The 16,316-nt window shown below is 43.4% G+C and overlaps 2 protein-coding genes across 4 annotated transcripts; one reads left to right on the forward strand and one right to left on the reverse strand.

Annotated features, from left to right (window-relative positions):
- Positions 1-411: 411 nt before the first annotated feature.
- LOC118785235 (collagen triple helix repeat-containing protein 1-like) lies at positions 412-7,219 on the forward strand. 3 transcript variants are annotated; one of them, XM_036539836.1, is made up of 5 exons: positions 412-980; positions 2,018-2,092; positions 5,548-5,766; positions 6,092-6,308; positions 7,020-7,219. In XM_036539836.1, the coding sequence occupies exons 1-5, from the start codon at positions 864-866 to the stop codon at positions 7,160-7,162; spliced, it is 771 nt and encodes a 256-aa protein (XP_036395729.1). In that variant the 5' UTR covers positions 412-863; the 3' UTR covers positions 7,163-7,219. The 3 variants fall into 3 exon arrangements, with proteins under 3 accessions (XP_036395729.1, XP_036395730.1, XP_036395731.1); XM_036539837.1 differs by lacking the exon at positions 2,018-2,092 and having other exon boundaries at positions 5,512-5,766; XM_036539838.1 differs by lacking the exon at positions 2,018-2,092.
- A 498-nt stretch (positions 7,220-7,717) lies between these two features.
- LOC118784974 (mitochondrial folate transporter/carrier-like) lies at positions 7,718-15,914 on the reverse strand. Its single transcript, XM_036539490.1, has 7 exons — positions 15,488-15,914; positions 14,913-15,063; positions 14,450-14,535; positions 12,310-12,464; positions 11,614-11,727; positions 11,025-11,170; positions 7,718-9,763 (listed from the first exon to the last, which is right to left on the reverse strand). The coding sequence occupies exons 1-7, from the start codon at positions 15,687-15,689 to the stop codon at positions 9,637-9,639; spliced, it is 981 nt and encodes a 326-aa protein (XP_036395383.1). The 5' UTR covers positions 15,690-15,914; the 3' UTR covers positions 7,718-9,636.
- Positions 15,915-16,316: the final 402 nt, after the last annotated feature.

Raw genomic sequence — 16,316 nt, forward strand, 5'->3', positions numbered from 1 at the left:
AAGATAGGGTATAAAAAGCAAACGAAGAAACGCACAATTTTTATCCCTCAGTTATTAAATAAATTATGTCTACACATAATTTTTTTTTTTTGTGGTGAGTCATTCTCTCGTAGATGCAGTGCAAACCTTAGGAAAAATACATCAACATGTAGATGGATCCATGCACAAAAAGAAGCACAGTTTCTTTGCTGCAAAATATTCCTTGACATAATTGTTTTACGTGGATTGTAGATTATGCTAATTATGGTGAGTGCGTAAGTACATTTCCCACGAGAATTTGGTAATACGAGCTTGTATGACGCACATTTGCATTCATGCTTCGAAACCAAGCAAAGAGATTCACGAAACCATTGAACTCTCAGAAGTTCGTGAGTTACCGGCGTCTGCTGACTATGTAGGAGTGACAACGGCTTCCCTGTGCTCCAGTATTCCGGAGATGAAACATACATAGCTACTGCCAAAATATATTACCTTTTCCTTTCCGGAACAAACGGAGCCTTGTTTTAATAAGCAGTCGAAGTTAATTTATGTAAAGAATAACAAATCGGAATGACTCCACATGAGGCGTTTGATTTACTGTGATTTTTTATGCGTATGTGGCAGTAGAGGACATTTCTGTGGTCATTTCCCCAGAAACATTTAGGCGAGAAAGGATTTGTTAAGACCGAAAGTCGGAGGGTGCCGATATACAAATTCCGAAACTCCCAAGGGATTTCTCGGGGGTGGGAAGGGGGATTCGCAAGGACCAGGAGAAGACAGTGCGCCCTTCGTCTCCCTCCAGTCTGCCTTGCTTCCAAAAACATCTTCTGAAAAGAAGCACTGTGGACGGTTGTACTCGGTCCAGTAGCTCGAACCGTTTGAATATGGGATCTCCACCGGCTCGGCTGCTGCTCTTCATCTGGTTAATCATACCTTTCTGTGGAACGGAGAAAGCGAGACAGAGGGGTCTACGCCAGAGGGATGCTGAAATTATTGAAAAAGTAAGATGCAAATATTCTAAACTTGTATGCAGACTTTGATAGTGCATTACATTGCGTTGGGGTACAGTACAGTAGTACAGTCTCGCGTTATTGTTTAATTGATACAATAGAGCACTTAATTAAATTTCAGTAGAAGTATTGTATTTTCCCGTTAGTTTATAGACTCAGACAAAGCTGGCATATCTTAGTCAGCACGTTGCATGTGCTTTGTGTTGTATTACTGAACAATAGAGCTCTGTTTGCAAGGTGGGTTGTTTTTTCTTGGTCTGTCTTTCATTTTAGACTAATGCCATTGGCTACCTGCCCTAATCAGTTTAGCAAGTTTTACTCTTTAATGTAGCCAGCCGATCGCTTAATTTTTAGTGAAAATTCTTTTTTTTTTCACACAATTCACAAAATTTTTTCACAAAAATTCATTTTTTCACACAATTCATTTTTTAATGAATTGTGTGGCTGCAATGTGTAGTAAATTAATTTTTACAGATGTTAAAGAGCAAAACGCCAGTGTTTGCATACTTACGTTGAATACAATGACGTCATACCTGAGGGTGGGGGAAAAAACAATCACAGTTCGGCCCAATATGGAACACAGACTGAGTGGTTTTACTTCGCTGAGTCAGATCAGCAGACCATTTGAATCCGTGTGATCTTTATATTGTGGTACTGCAGTCACAGCATATGGGTTGGCAAGGATCCTGCATATGTTAACCGCAGGAACTGTCTCAGCAATGGGAAGTGATGAACAGTCTGGGTAACTGCCAATGTTTATTGATTAAAAGAAAGAAAAGGAGACCTTACATTTTTGTGGAGTCCATAAAAAAGAATGAGAAGCTCTGAGAAGAGCTCTAAGTGTTACATAAAGACTGGTAAGGGGTTGAGTTGAAATTAGGGCAAGAGGTAGAATCTGATACTGTTAAAGTGGGTGACCATTTGTCACATATGTCTGTAACAGATTCTGAGCCAGCAGGAAGAAATGGTAAGAAGAAAGAATAAGAAGAAATGGTACCTTTTTTGACACTGTTTATGTCACATTCTAGTGCACTGGAAGAGATACAGACAAGCAGAACTGTACCAGACACTCCACAGATGCCCAGTCCACTCATGTAAACGGGGTAATATTTCCATTAGAATCCATCCAGCCACACAGACATGGCGCTGTGTGTCCCGGCTCCTCGCCAAGCTTCCTCCTGGTGCTCTGCCAAGTGTAGCCTGCTTTTACCTGTGCTTAGATGCCAGCAGTAACCCATGCATGCTGGATTGATGATTCTTCAATGATGGCACATGGCTCCAACCTCTCCTCCTGGTATCATTGAACTGTACAACCTAACAGTATGTGTGTGTGTGTGTGTGTGTGTAGGTGAATATAGCCCTGTAGGGCACTTTGAAGTACAGGGCTTTCTTGTGCGTTTATGGAGTTAATAGAAAATGCAGATGTCTACTTTAAGGGACAGCAGTTCCTTTCATTGCTGTATATTGTCTCCGGAAACACTCACAAATGAAGCAGAGAAATTTTTTTGCTCTTAGCTGCTTTTTATAATGGAGGCCTATGGCATTTTTTTCTTGCACTCATGCAAATAAATCTGATAAATGCACGGGTGAAAAATGTTAAAAATCTGCTCTGAGTGAGTTGCATATGTATCCCAGATTTACCCTGGCGTATGTTTGCCAAGAGGCTGCTGCTTGCACCACATTTTGAGCTTGGTTTCATGTTAAACCCTGCAGGGCTACTATGCCTGGGTAAAAATAAGGAAGTCTGCTCATTCAAATTCTCTCCTGAAGCCTCTTCAACTCTTTATGTGGCTAAAATGAGTAAAAAATATCACTGATCATCTGAAGTGACCATTAAAGCCATGAGTGTGCCAGGCGACTGCATTCTGCTGTGATAAAATGGTACCCTTGCGTTACAAGAACTAATGCCAGCTGCATCTGGGCTGCAGTTCCACAGAACGTGGATAGAGAGGTCAATAAAGGAGCCAAATTGATAGTTGTGTGTGTTTGGCTTCTCTAAATAGATGCATTTCTAAAATTAACCAAGACTTGGATGATCTAGACAACAAAGACAGAGTCGGTCCAGAATAAATATGATCCTGCTAAACATTTTCCTTTTCTTTTTAGACAGACATTGAAGAGTTTGGAGGTGCACTGTTAGATGGAGTAGGTTTCAAACCACATTATAAAAAAAGGACGGCTCTAACTAGATACCAGTTTATGTTGATGAGTTTTTGCTACATAAAATAAAGCTTTATTTCCAGCCCACCTGTAAAATCTGGCCTTCTCTGTCTCTACCCCCGAGTGCAATGCCAAGATGGTACACAAACCGCCTGTGGCCTCTGATTACCCTTAATCCCTCCAAAGGAACCAGCGGAGCTGCAGCTGAGGAGCTGCTAAACCTCTTCCTAGAGAGTCGCAATCCTGCAGACTCTCCCTCTCTGTCCCGCAACCATCAATCACCGGGTTTTGTTGCACAAGCTAAACTTAAGACTGTAATCAAATGGATTTAGCAGATGAATGGGTGGCTGAAGCATGATCCAGAGGAAACTGCTGTTCTCTGGGACCAGGCTCGTCTACCTGGGACTTACAGTGGCTAAATGGAAGGCGAGTCTGTCATTTCCATACAAAGGACACTCAGACAGGATGCTAATTGTGTCCAGAATAACATTGCTAGTATAAGAACTCAGAAGCACCAGAAGGTTTGACCACTGTGTCCTTTTCCAGACCTCTGCAATTTGGGTTATGTTTGCCCAATCACAATGTCAGCCACGTGGTCCCCGTCCTCAGCCGCTCGTCTGGGAATGTGCTGATTGGGCCCTCATTATCCTCACAGAGCGGTTCAGGTGATGCGCTTCCATGGCAACCCGATGGATAAAACAGGCCTGGCGGTTCTGCCTGGATCACATTTCTTACTTTTGTCTAGACTGCCGAAATTCCCGCTCAGTAATTGCATCCCTTACGCGACTCTGGATCTTTCTGCTCTGGACCGTAACCGTTTTGGAGGTGCACGGCGAACGGTCGGTACGCGGGGGTAGGGCTTTTTTGCGCGTGGACACGTTTGCACACGTTCTCAAATAGCTTTGCTGGTATGTAAGCTTTTCCTTAGCCGCAATTCATCCGAGTGCACAAGGCTTTGCAGCCTGGCGGTTTGCCAGCCACAGCTGCCCTTCGTCCAGTGAGCTGACGTGCCCCTCACTCATTTATGCAGATGTGTGTTTAAGTCCTGTGCAGCAGAATTCTGAAGACTTATGGCACCATAAAATACAATGCAAAAACATTCAGTCCAGACCCACCTTCCCACACACAACCTCACACTGTTTCACACCAATACCTAATAGTATTAGCTCCTAACAGTTTTAATGTGGTACATTCAGGGATATAAGTAATGGAATTTCCACATGCTCACATTAAGGTATGAACAAAGACCACATGCTAGGAGATGAAATTATGTTTGCACCACATCCTTTTTGTGTGCTGTTGGGGGATTTTTGTGTTTTTTTTTACAGGGCAGATGGTCTGTGTTTGAAACTGCCAGAGAGAAAGTCAGCTGCCTTGTCTCTCTTTCCCGACAGCATCTGTGTAAACAGCGATGGGGTTAGATTGTGAATCACGGTGCAGTGTCATGAACCCCTGACCGCAGACATGGGCTGACTCAGGCTTGCTCTCAGCGAACAGATACAAGCTTTGGTCTTCTTGTCCTGTTCGTGTTCTTTCTAGAAAACATTAAATTGAGCTTGGTCAATGAATAACCTTTCAGAGACAGGCTGCAGTGAAAATCATAAATTTTAATCTAATATGCTGTTTAGGTTGCGTGGGGTTGTCTACATAGAGACACTTCAGGGTTAGTGCATTATTTTAGAAAAATGTGGAAAAATGCAAATTTATGCTTTAAATGCATGTAGTGGAGCTCAGCTGAAAAGGGGTTTCCAGGAAACCTGACATCACAGAAACAGTGAGACGTTACTGTTCTTCTCACAGTAAGAAGAGACCACCCCTTGAGATGAGGTCACGACCCAGGTTTGGTAGATAAATGGGCAAATGTTTAACACAAGCAAGTGTCGGCTCAGGGTGACCAGATGGGGTAATTATCACAGTCAATGGATGGCTTTTACCAAACTTTTAGCACTAACATTTAGTGCACAGCAGTTTATGACTGCGGAGTGATTACCTTTGTTAAACCATGGCACCGCAATTGCACACCGAGAACCTAGGGGGCATGGTAAAAAAATATATACCTCCTACTCACTGACTCACTCAATCCAGCCCCGTTCAGGCCTTAGCCAGAACCTAATGTGCTTCCCTCTCTCTTTCACACTGGGCTTTCCAGGAAAAAAGATGGTACCAAGTTTCATGTTAAGAATAAACCTGACAAGGCTTGATTTACTGTCTCCAGCATGATCATATGGCTCCAAGACCAAAGGAAGAATCTGAGACAGGATATCCTGCAATTCCAGTCTCTGTATCCTGTCAAAACGGGGCAGCCCCTCTCTCTCTCTCCACTGAGTGCCCTGCTGTGCAGTGCACGGGGGGGGCTCAGCAGTATCTGCTGAGCAGTTCTCCTTCTTCCCTTTTCCAGTACAACGGCTGCCTACAGGGCCCACCTGGCACCCCAGGCAGGGAGGGGAATCCGGGTGTGAATGGCATCCCTGGCACGCCTGGCATCCCGGGCCGGGACGGGCTGAAGGGCGAGAAGGGGGAGTGCATGAGGGAGATCTTTGAGGAGCCCTGGAGGCCCAACTACAAGCAGTGTGCTTGGAACTCGCTCAACTACGGCATTGACCTGGGCAAGATTGCGGTGAGTTCACACAAAGCCAGTCACAGCCCTGTCTGGGGGAAAGGTCTCATGAAAACTCATTTGAAATGGTCAACAAAAAGAGACAAATCATAAAAATTTTATATACAAACAACGTTTCCCAATTTGTGCCCGATATTCAAAATGAAACCCAAGTGAAGCCTTTGGTCGACTACTTTTTTGACATTGCCCAAGTATGAATCAGTCCTGATCCACTAACATATGCATGTGATTATGATGATTATGGATTAAACCCAGACCTAATCCTGAGGTGTGTTTTGGAGTGCGCTAGTATGAGGCTTTATGTTCACCACGGCGCCCCCTGCAGGAATGCACGTTCACCAAGCTGCGGTCGGACAGCGCGTTGCGGGTGCTGTTCAGTGGCTCCTTGCGGCTCAAGTGCAAGACTGCCTGCTGCCAGCGCTGGTACTTCACCTTCAACGGCGCAGAGTGCACGGGCCCACTGCCCATAGAGTCCATCATCTACCTGGACCAGGGCAGCCCTGAGCTCAACTCCACCATCAACATACACCGCACCTCTGCAGGTAAGGGCACTGCGGCTGACCCCCTTCTACACAGCCATCAGTCTCCCCACCCAGAGGGACTGTAGTGAACGCCAGGGTCTAATTGTGGAATTTCAACAGCGTGTTGATCTGTGAAGATATTCGATTTATGAAGTGATTTAGTTCGCTCAACACATATCACTACTTATTCAAGATGACCACACATGCTTCATAGTACTCGTCATGTGGAATCAACAGGTGTGCAGAAAGTCTCAGTACTTTGTCAGATTGTGAGATAACAGTATATTTATATTGCTGGAGCAGGTGTCGTTGCTTGCCAAAAAAAAAAACTGTTGACTGAGACAGAAAACGTGACAGCATGCTTTTGTTTGTTCTTACGGTATGTATTTTTCAAAACAGAATAGAGATTTCATCTGTGAAGGGTTATGATTTCGGTATGCTATCAGTGGGAGCGGGTGAGAGGCGGGGGTGTTTTCCATGCCTCCGGCAGCGAGTGCTGTGCAGCGATGCAGCCAGGCTGTAATTACGGGCAGCTCAGAGGTATTTCTGTGTGCGGGGAGGTTTGGGGCGGCTCTGGAGGCCTTCCCGCCACGCCAGATTAGCACGCTCGCTTGGCGATTCTCTCCCCCCCCTGCCGGGAAGTGCGCCGCCATGAAGGCGCGAAACAAAGCCGTAAGCGCCGCGGTGCTAGTGACACTGCCCGGCTGACCCTGGCGCTCCTCTGTACCACAGTGGAAGGTCTGTGTGAGGGCATCCACGCCGGCCTGGTGGACGTGGCCATCTGGGTGGGCACCTGCGCCGACTACCCCCGCGGCGACGCCTCTACGGGCTGGAACTCCGTCTCCAGGGTGATCATCGAGGAGCTGCCCAAGTGACCCCATCCCACCCCACGCCTTCCCCTCCCTCACCTCAGGCACCCTGGCTCCGTCAATATGCCCCCCCCCCCCCCCTCCACTGTGCAATGTGAGTCTCGCCTGGTAGGGGGAGGGGAAAGTAGAAGGTCTGCCGGCTTTTTAATTGCCCCTCTGCAATTGTCATCTTGAATGTCATTAATAACAGTTATGAGTTGTGGATAAGGCTTTTGGGCAGGATTTAATCTGAACTTTGACCACCTGCTAGGCACAAATGAGGAATTTGTTACAACTGGCATCATTTTGACTTATTCAAGGGCTGTTGGTTCTACCTCGGTTGAAAAACCGCTATTAGCTCCATGCTCATCATTTTGGATTAACTGACCAATTTGCTTTAGCCTAGCCTAATGATCTTTTACTATCCTGCGGTAACAATGGTCAATATTTCAGTTTCAGTACATTGTATTTTCATGTTTTTTATGAGATTACTCAACATTAATTGTAACACTTGTTATCAAAGTTGCTATCACAACATTTTTTTTTTACTTTTATATAAAATGCATTTGTTTTTACTAATCCTTGTTTTGGTACCTGCGCTATGTATATTTTAAAACACTTGCAAAGGCTTAGCTTTCACTGTATGTGTTATGCAAATCAAAATGTATTAAAACAAAAACATTTGTATCCCCCTCATTTTACATAACATGGGTAAAGGAATATTATCCCCATCAGCAGTTCTCCAACACGTTACAGTACAGATTTTCAATAGATGAACACCACAAAACAATTCACAGAAGGCTGATGGGAACTGGAGTCCAGAGGCAATTAAATGTCCCCTACAACCTCTGGTCCTACACTGGGAGGACTCACCTCCAATAAACCCCACTCCAGAACATCTGTGGTGCTGTCAGTCAGTAGTTTACAGACATTCCATATATATGCTGCAGTTATGTAATCAAGATCACCAAGAGGAATTAGGGTCCAGGAACCTATATTTTAAAACCCAAAGGGTTTTATGTACTGTACAAGCAGATATGTTTACCAGTAATGTGTTTGTATACAGCAACTTTGTGTTATTGTGCGTCTGTTATGTTTTTGACGATGCCTGTCCCTGAGATCACATAAAACAATGTGTTAAAAATAAAAACTGTCAAAAACGTGTTGTCTTTAAAAACAAAGTACCTGACTCTATCTGAGTCAAAACATCTGGTACCACAAACAATTGTACAAAAACCAAATTGACAAAATGATTTTGTTTGTAAAATAATAAAAGAAGAAATTATAGATTAAGGACAACTGTTAAAAAAGCATCATTAGGAAGCAATGGATTAAAAAAAAGTTGGACATAAAAAAATGAATGAATGGCAGTCAAGTCAAGCCTGATCCTGTATATGACTGGACTGTGCTGTTTGTTAGCTCTGGATAATAAAACAGTTTTGTTACGTGTTAGCACTTGTTGAGAGTCTACAGCGGCCTGCACTGACAAGATGATAAAACATCCTTTGCATTGCCAGTATGAATAAGCAGAACTGCATTGAAGTACATCAAATTTCTCTGGAATTGTAAGGCGAACAGGCAAACTCCAAGTGGAGTGAAAAGTAAACTGCATGTTATCATCATCAAACGTGGCATTTTAGAATCCATTTTAGAATGTCTGAAATGCAGCCAAGTGAAATAATCTTTTAATTTCACAATCTTAACCAACACAGCCTTCAGTGGCTGTGACTGCAGGATGTCATGCGGCATAGATCTGTCACCAGTACACAATAATGTATTTACCAAACCAATAAGTTAAACAAAGAAAACCCTCACCCTCTCTCTCTCACACACACGCACACACACACGCGTGCGCACACAGTCACAGCTATTTCTGCTGCCCTGTTTCCAAGTCACACTTGTAAAACTGTGCGTCGCTCCGTTTAAGATGTCAAAAACTTCCTGTCTGCAATCCTCTTCCACTGCTGGAAATGATGTCATATCCCTTTTCTTAGCAGGGACCAACTAGTGGGCAGATTCTTATTTAAAAACGCTAAATATTTCATTCTCATAAGGACCTCACATTTTAATGTGAAGCCAACCTGAAATGAATTCTGGGTAATGTGAGTCATTGAGATTTCAGAGATGACTTAACTGCAGATGCTGCTGAATCCACAGTTTCCACAGGCTTTCAGACAGTAACCAGTACAACATTAGGAAAGCAATCCAGGTCAGTTTGTACACACTCAGAAAGTGGAGCCGGGATGCTAGAGCTACGCCAATCATCTTCTTAGTGAGGAAGCACTGAATGTTGGTGGCACAGTGAAAAAGCTGACCTCTTGTCCCTTGTTTTGGTATTGTCATTCAACACCGTCACATGCATGGTGGGTCACTGTCAGGACTCTCGTCTCGGAGGCACGGGTGAGAAGAGACCCGCACGCCACCCCCCCGCGCGGTCCGGAGTCTCCAGAGAGCCTGTTGCCCCAAGCTCCGCCCTGGCTTCCATGACATGCGCCCCTGCCTCACTTGTGTCGGCCGAGGAGGAAGTGGGACACGTTCTCGTACACCACAAAGGTGATGCAGCAAGCGGGGGTGACCCTGATCAGGTTGGGCACCATGCCTTTGTAGAAGCCGACTGCCCCCTCGTTTCTACAGGAGAGAGAGGAAACCATCACCAGTGTGTCACAATCCAGGTGAATCAAACTCACTGCAAAAGTGACGGCTTTGTGGCTGTCAGGAAAAACAGAAAAATGGAGCCATGGTCCCTCCCACCACCTATCATTTTCAGCGATGTGATAATAGGATGAGGAGGCACATTTTTGTCGGTCTCTAGGTTAATAATCTTCCATGGGTAGCCCTTCTCACACTACTAAAGTAAAGTGTAAGTACTGTAAATATACAAGTGAAATCATGAACCAGAAAGGACACGTTCTCACGCTTGCATTAAACAGTCACGTGCCTATAAATGATCACACACTGATTAAATAAGAGCCAAGACAGTATTTTCAGTGCTGATGACTGGTTCTCACCAGTGCTGCTAAATATAAAGCTTTATGCAGACATACTTCCATTATCATTATGGTAAAGAACAAAGGCCTTTGTGGTGTTTGTCTTCTCTTAAGGAATGCGTGGGTAGAGGGTTTGCAATGTCATAGCCATCTCAAGGGATCGGGCTGTACAGACTTCCCCAAAGTGCTCATGTTTCTTTGCCACCATAGTGTTATCATTGTATTTTGGTGTCTCAGAGACTCCACATGCATCACTGTTCCACAAAGAGTAAACACTGGTCTGCCTAACTCAGTTAAGGACTGGTCAGAGTTTCTAACCTCTGTAATTCTCTGTGAGGAGCTCTGTGAATATCTGCTGCAAATAAAATGTATTTGGCCGTCAGAGCCCGTTTCAGTGTTGGTTTCTAAATTCTGCACCCAGCGTTTCATTACCACAGGCTTTTAGACCTGCAATGAGGAAAGTCAGAACTGAGGTATTCAGGTATTCTTGGTAAGTCAGGCAGCTCCTGGTTTACGGCAACTTATTCTGCTTAATATACTCCCTTGCATGTTGGAGATGAAGGGGTCGCTTATTTATAACTAATCCTGCACAAACCCGTTCTCTCTAGAGCTGAACTTAAAAGCTCATGGGAGGTGGAAGAAAAACAAAGTTCGTGAAATTCGCGGAAATGTCAAAATATTTGCCTTCTCTGAATGCACTTCTCAAAATCTTTAGCCTAAATCGAGTTGCATGCATACTGGCTTCTTTCAAACACCACTGCTTAATGCTCTACTTCTGCTTTCAGCAGGCCCCTGGACACAGACTAGACAGTACGATCAGCTGGGTTTCAGGCTATTTGCACAAAGTCATTGGAGTTTATCTCCATCTGCATGTGAAAACTCTCAGAGCGACCTTGGCTTACCTCCACGTCCTCCTGATCACATCTACTGCACCGCCATACTTATTGTGCTGGTCCTGCAAGCGTGCACGAACCACCTGGTATGGGTATGTCGTGGCCACAGCGAAGATTTTGGACAGGGCTGCCATGGCAATATATTCCAGAGGATTCTGAGGGGGGAGAGCAGGAGGGAGACTGTGACTCACTTCTTTACAAGTCTCTCAGTAGCTGTTCCAGTGGCCACTAATTCTGACCGTGGCGCTTTCTGGAAAATGCCGTCTAATTTTCCCATATGGGAGACAGTAATTATAACAATATACAGGCCTGTTGTTTGTTATTTAGTTTTTAACTTACTCTTGTGTGACCAACATGTAGTCCCTTTGGGACTAAAATCATTCCAGAGACCTGGTTCCAAAACACCTCTAAAACTCACATATAATACAAAAATGTTGCATCTGACAACACAAGGACAAAAGACACAACATAATGTTGTATATTTTCTGGGTTAAGTGTGAAAACTAATCCTTCATATTATTTGTCAACTTTTTAACATATAACAGCCATTGGTGAACTTGGTGGAATAATTAGAACATTGCTTGCACCATGTACTCACCAGCTGTGCGTCTGACGACTCCTTCTTGTATTTGTTATAGTCTCTCTTCAGCTCCTCATATGCCATGAACTGCAGTGCACCATGGGATGTGCCAAACAGACCAGGCACAAAGCCCTACAGCACACAGCAAAGTATAAATAGCGCGTATGTACCAACCTGTCAAAATATGTTGGTCTTCAAATTCTACTTACAGATACAGAATTTCTGTGAAATTCAGTCACAGTCTTCATACTCACCACTTTTTTTTAGATTATTGCAACTTTTAAGAAGATTTCACTAAATCTAAATTTTGAAATGAAACAGGTTTCATGAAACCTATGAAACTCAAATGAAATAGGTTTCATTTCAAAAAGTAAAAATGAATCGAGCTGATCTCCTCCAGAAATATTATCGAGACAAACTTCTAAAGGTTTAAGCACATTCTTCACAATCAGGAGCTAAGCTCTTGTCAGGATTGCCACCTTCCACGCAAAGCAGCACCATGTGCTGCTTTTGTGGAAAAGTACAGCCCCCTAGTGGTCGGCGACAAAACAGCAACACGGAATTCAATGACGCAACATGCCATCATGTTACACTGCCAGGGGACTGAAACCTAATAGGCTACCAACATACATAGCTTGGAAAGTTTCCCTTACATAGACCACTGAAATGTCATTGAAATATACACCATTAGTACAGGTTTTAAGCAAGCCTTACCCTGTACAATCCTGGTATTCCCTCATGACGGTATATTTTCACAAGAGCATCCAGCATTCCCCTGTACTGCTTCTTGGATGGATCAGTGTTGTACTGCAGGACAAGGCGGGTCTTTGTTACCCAGATAGGATTTGTTATACAAAGGGTCAACGTTCCTGAGAACAAAGAGAAAAGGTTGGGTTTGCCAAAAAGAAAACAGTGAGGAGTTACACTAACCATACATTACAAAACTTTGACAAGACTCTGAAAAGACTTTTAAAAGACTAAAGTCTGACACCCTCTCACATCTAAAGACAATGTATCATTAGTCACAGAGTTTTTAGTCACAGACAACGATTTTGCAAAGACTGGGGATCTTGCAGGATCACTGTTTGCAAGACTGCAACTAGATTCCTTTTGAGATTATTTCCCATCATGCTCCTCGATATTACTGGTGCAGTCCAGCATTACAGGTTGCAACCCTGTATGCTCTCTGCTCAAGGCTGTTCAAAGATAAAATAAAAGTACACACAGTCAGCGTCACAGGTTTCAGCTCCATATGCCCTCTCTCGTTCATCAGAAGGGAAGAGAGTGAGTTCACAAATGTGTATCTCAATAGCTACACAGTTACACATCATGTACAAAATAAAATACAAAAATATACTATTATAGTATATTTAGAAAATACCCTTGCAGAGCCCAAATACATATTGCATATCACCACTATATGCATACGTAATAACCATTTACATATTTATAACATACGTATTTATAAAATAACATATAAGTAACATAAACAGCCCTCACCATTTTATAAAAAGACTCATGCAAGCTATATGCAAGATAAATTCACAAACATTCCATAGAACAATTCATATAAGAAATCATCATGCTTTGCTGTTTCCTCTTTGGTGCTGAGAGAGCTCACCTATTAGTTGTTGACAATGTCCATGTCACTATTTGCATCAGCCAAGACTAAACACTTATGATAATATTAAACACGGTTGATTTTATCAGAACGTCAAGACGAGAAAAAGACTGACTTAAAACAGCTCGGATTACCACCTTTCACCAAACGATCAAGATCATGTTAGCGCACCACAACTCTAGCAAAACTCTCATGATTTTATTCCGACATTGGAAATTTGTCTGCGACACTGAAATTGCTTGAAAGTCGTTTGGTGTAAGGCCGGCATTAGACGTAACACTCTGCAATCTTACTCATAACAACACAAGCTTGTATAATATGAAGTGGCATCCTTAAAGGTCATGACCTCTGCCAAACATAATGTTTTCAAGCAGTGTCATATGCTAACCTAGTGTTACTGTCTGGCTGTAAATAAAATATCTTAAACTATTGGTAATGAATGAGTGGGTTGTTTATGCTCTTGTGGTTGTGTTTTTATTAAAAGTAGGCTTGCACCCTGACCACTTCACAGGATTTTATGGGAACAAAACACCTTGCTCAAGGGGACAACTGGAGATCAGAACCCATGACACAAGATCAAAGCCTAGTGCAAATAGGTTTTATTAATGTCACTTGAGGCTTCAGAACCATGAGACACTGTTCGCGTCACCGTGGGCGAGTTCCTAACGCTAAACGCTTAAAGCTGTGTTTTTTCCCCCAATAGCACTCGACATTGATGTCAGACAATTCATATGACCTTGATGTTTATCAGCAGGGGTGTAAATTGCACCCCTGACACACAGCGGTTTGAGTCATACCAGGTCTGTACTGCAAGTAGGTTAACATACTAAGTATAAACCAATGAAATAATATAAGAATATTTTCTGAGGACTTTGTTTTTTTCCCCCTCACAGCTATATGCACTAATGAGGTGAATCCTATTAGTTTGTGAACAGCACATTTAACACTTACATCTCTGGAAAAAAAATCACATTTTTGCCAAAAAAAAATCCTCAGGGAGATATTCACCCAATGAGGAATTGTGCTGTTTTATACATGGCCAAAATCTGGGTCTAATCTGGGTCTGTGGAACATGCATTGTTTTTAATACATGGCAAAACTAAAGTCAAAGGTTACTGAAGTTCTGGTCCAAAGGGTACCCGTGTGACTTGTGTTGATTCAGCCCATCCCTTGCTGTGCCATGGAAGGCCATTCACTGACTCCTGCAGGTGTCCAGACTGAAGCAGTACTGACCTGCCTGTGCCGCTGAAACCAGGTGCTCTGTGGCTCTGAGCTCAGACTGCCGGCCTTCCTGATTGTACGCCTTTATTGCATTGTAGCTGTGGGCAGGTAAACAACCAACACAAAAGTAAACGGGCAATCTGAGAAGCACAAATTGTATTTTCTGCCGTTTCTGTTTGGCCTTCATTGTTTCCAAGAACTGGTATGAAAACTATCACACATATAGAATGAATGAAAACAATAACAATCCTTAAGCATGTAACATGCCTAGCTAGGTTACAAAGGAGTTTTTTTGATGATGAGCTGGTTGGACATCATCAGCATCATAGATCCATGTCCCTTCTGTGCGTGACAACAGATCTAAGATCAGTTTGCTCAAGACCAATCCTAACCCCAACATTAACTGTCAAATTTGGGATCTAATCCAGGATCAACTAATGTTGGAAGAAAGTAAGTACAGCAGTGTCATACTCACAAGAAAAAGTAGAGGCCCCAGGATGCTCCAGCTCCCCAAATATTAGGTGTCACCCCTTGGTAGAGGCCGCGAATTCCCTCTAGATGCCAGACGCTTTTCATACAGTTATATATCCCAGTGTATTTGGGCCTCAGTTCCAGTCCATCGCTCACTTTATATCAAACAAGGAAACACGATGTCAGATTGCTAAGTGACTCGTGCTGCGCCATACATAGCAAGGTAACTCGCTACCTATCCCGAGCCTTGCATCACCATTAGCTCAACACAGCCTGCAAAGAGCAAATTTCATATTTCTGGGGTTTGTATTCATACAGACGTATGTAGCTACGACTGGGTAATGCTACATTACGTTAGCCAAATTGTAATCTTCTGCTACCATGCTTTGATATGTTAGCAAGCCAGCTAAGGAAAGACATAAATTTTTATGTGGCTAACGTCATCTACCTAGCTATAAGGGGATCATCACACAAAAAGCAGCTTATTTACCCGGCTGAAACAATCAGAGCAAAGTGACAATACTGTTTAGTTAATTGGGTTTATCCCATTAGTCAAATATGAGATATGGCATCACTCACCAGCAAACCTGATTTTGACAAGATCAAGGGGGTGAAGCACCAAAGTCGACACGACTCCTCCGCTCAGTCCTGCCACTAAATTTTCGTATTTGACATGACCGAAGAGGCGCCGAAGACTCCCCGTCCTGGAGAGAGGCGTGCTCGGAGCGTCCGGGGCGACCGGGAGCGCTGAAGCGCTGGCCTGACTCGAAGCGGGGCTCATGTCTGTTTAATTTCACGCTAAGTTAGCAAAATAAAAAATATTGAGCCAGATACGGTGGCTCACTAGCTAGCTACTTTAGCAACTGCACTGCTGCGAAATGTCATTTGTCTTGCAAATTTAAGTTAATGTTAGCTGCATGTCGCCAGTCCTCTCAAATAACGATACGCACCTCTCAAAGACATGATACCCACGTTGCGGCAACGCGGCTCCCTCTCGCTCATGACCTTTACCAGGTTAGCCAACAGGCGAGCGAAATTTAGGAAATATGACGTAACACGGTGCACTACATATCCCACAATGCAACATTTAAATGGACAGTAACCCCATAATGTAAGAAGCGCGTCTCAAGCAAAGTTTGTTAACTCGTGACTTTTCGTAGCAAGGCGGTGGCTTTCCATTTAGAATCTGTAAACTTGTCGTGGGTCTGCAACCTTCACGTGTTAACCCAATAACAAGTTAAAAATAAATGCGTCTCAGCTGACAGCACGAGAAAAAAAAATTACTAGCTAAATCACAGAAAAATATCAGGGCCGTAACGTTACCTGTTTGTACATTATTATGACGTGGACGCGTCTAGTTCGTGTGTTTAACTGTGTGGAAACCCACTTTCTAGTTTCTTGGCCACAG

This window comes from Megalops cyprinoides, chromosome 10, assembly GCF_013368585.1.
Source record: "Megalops cyprinoides isolate fMegCyp1 chromosome 10, fMegCyp1.pri, whole genome shotgun sequence".
Taxonomy (NCBI): Eukaryota; Metazoa; Chordata; class Actinopteri; order Elopiformes; family Megalopidae; genus Megalops; species Megalops cyprinoides.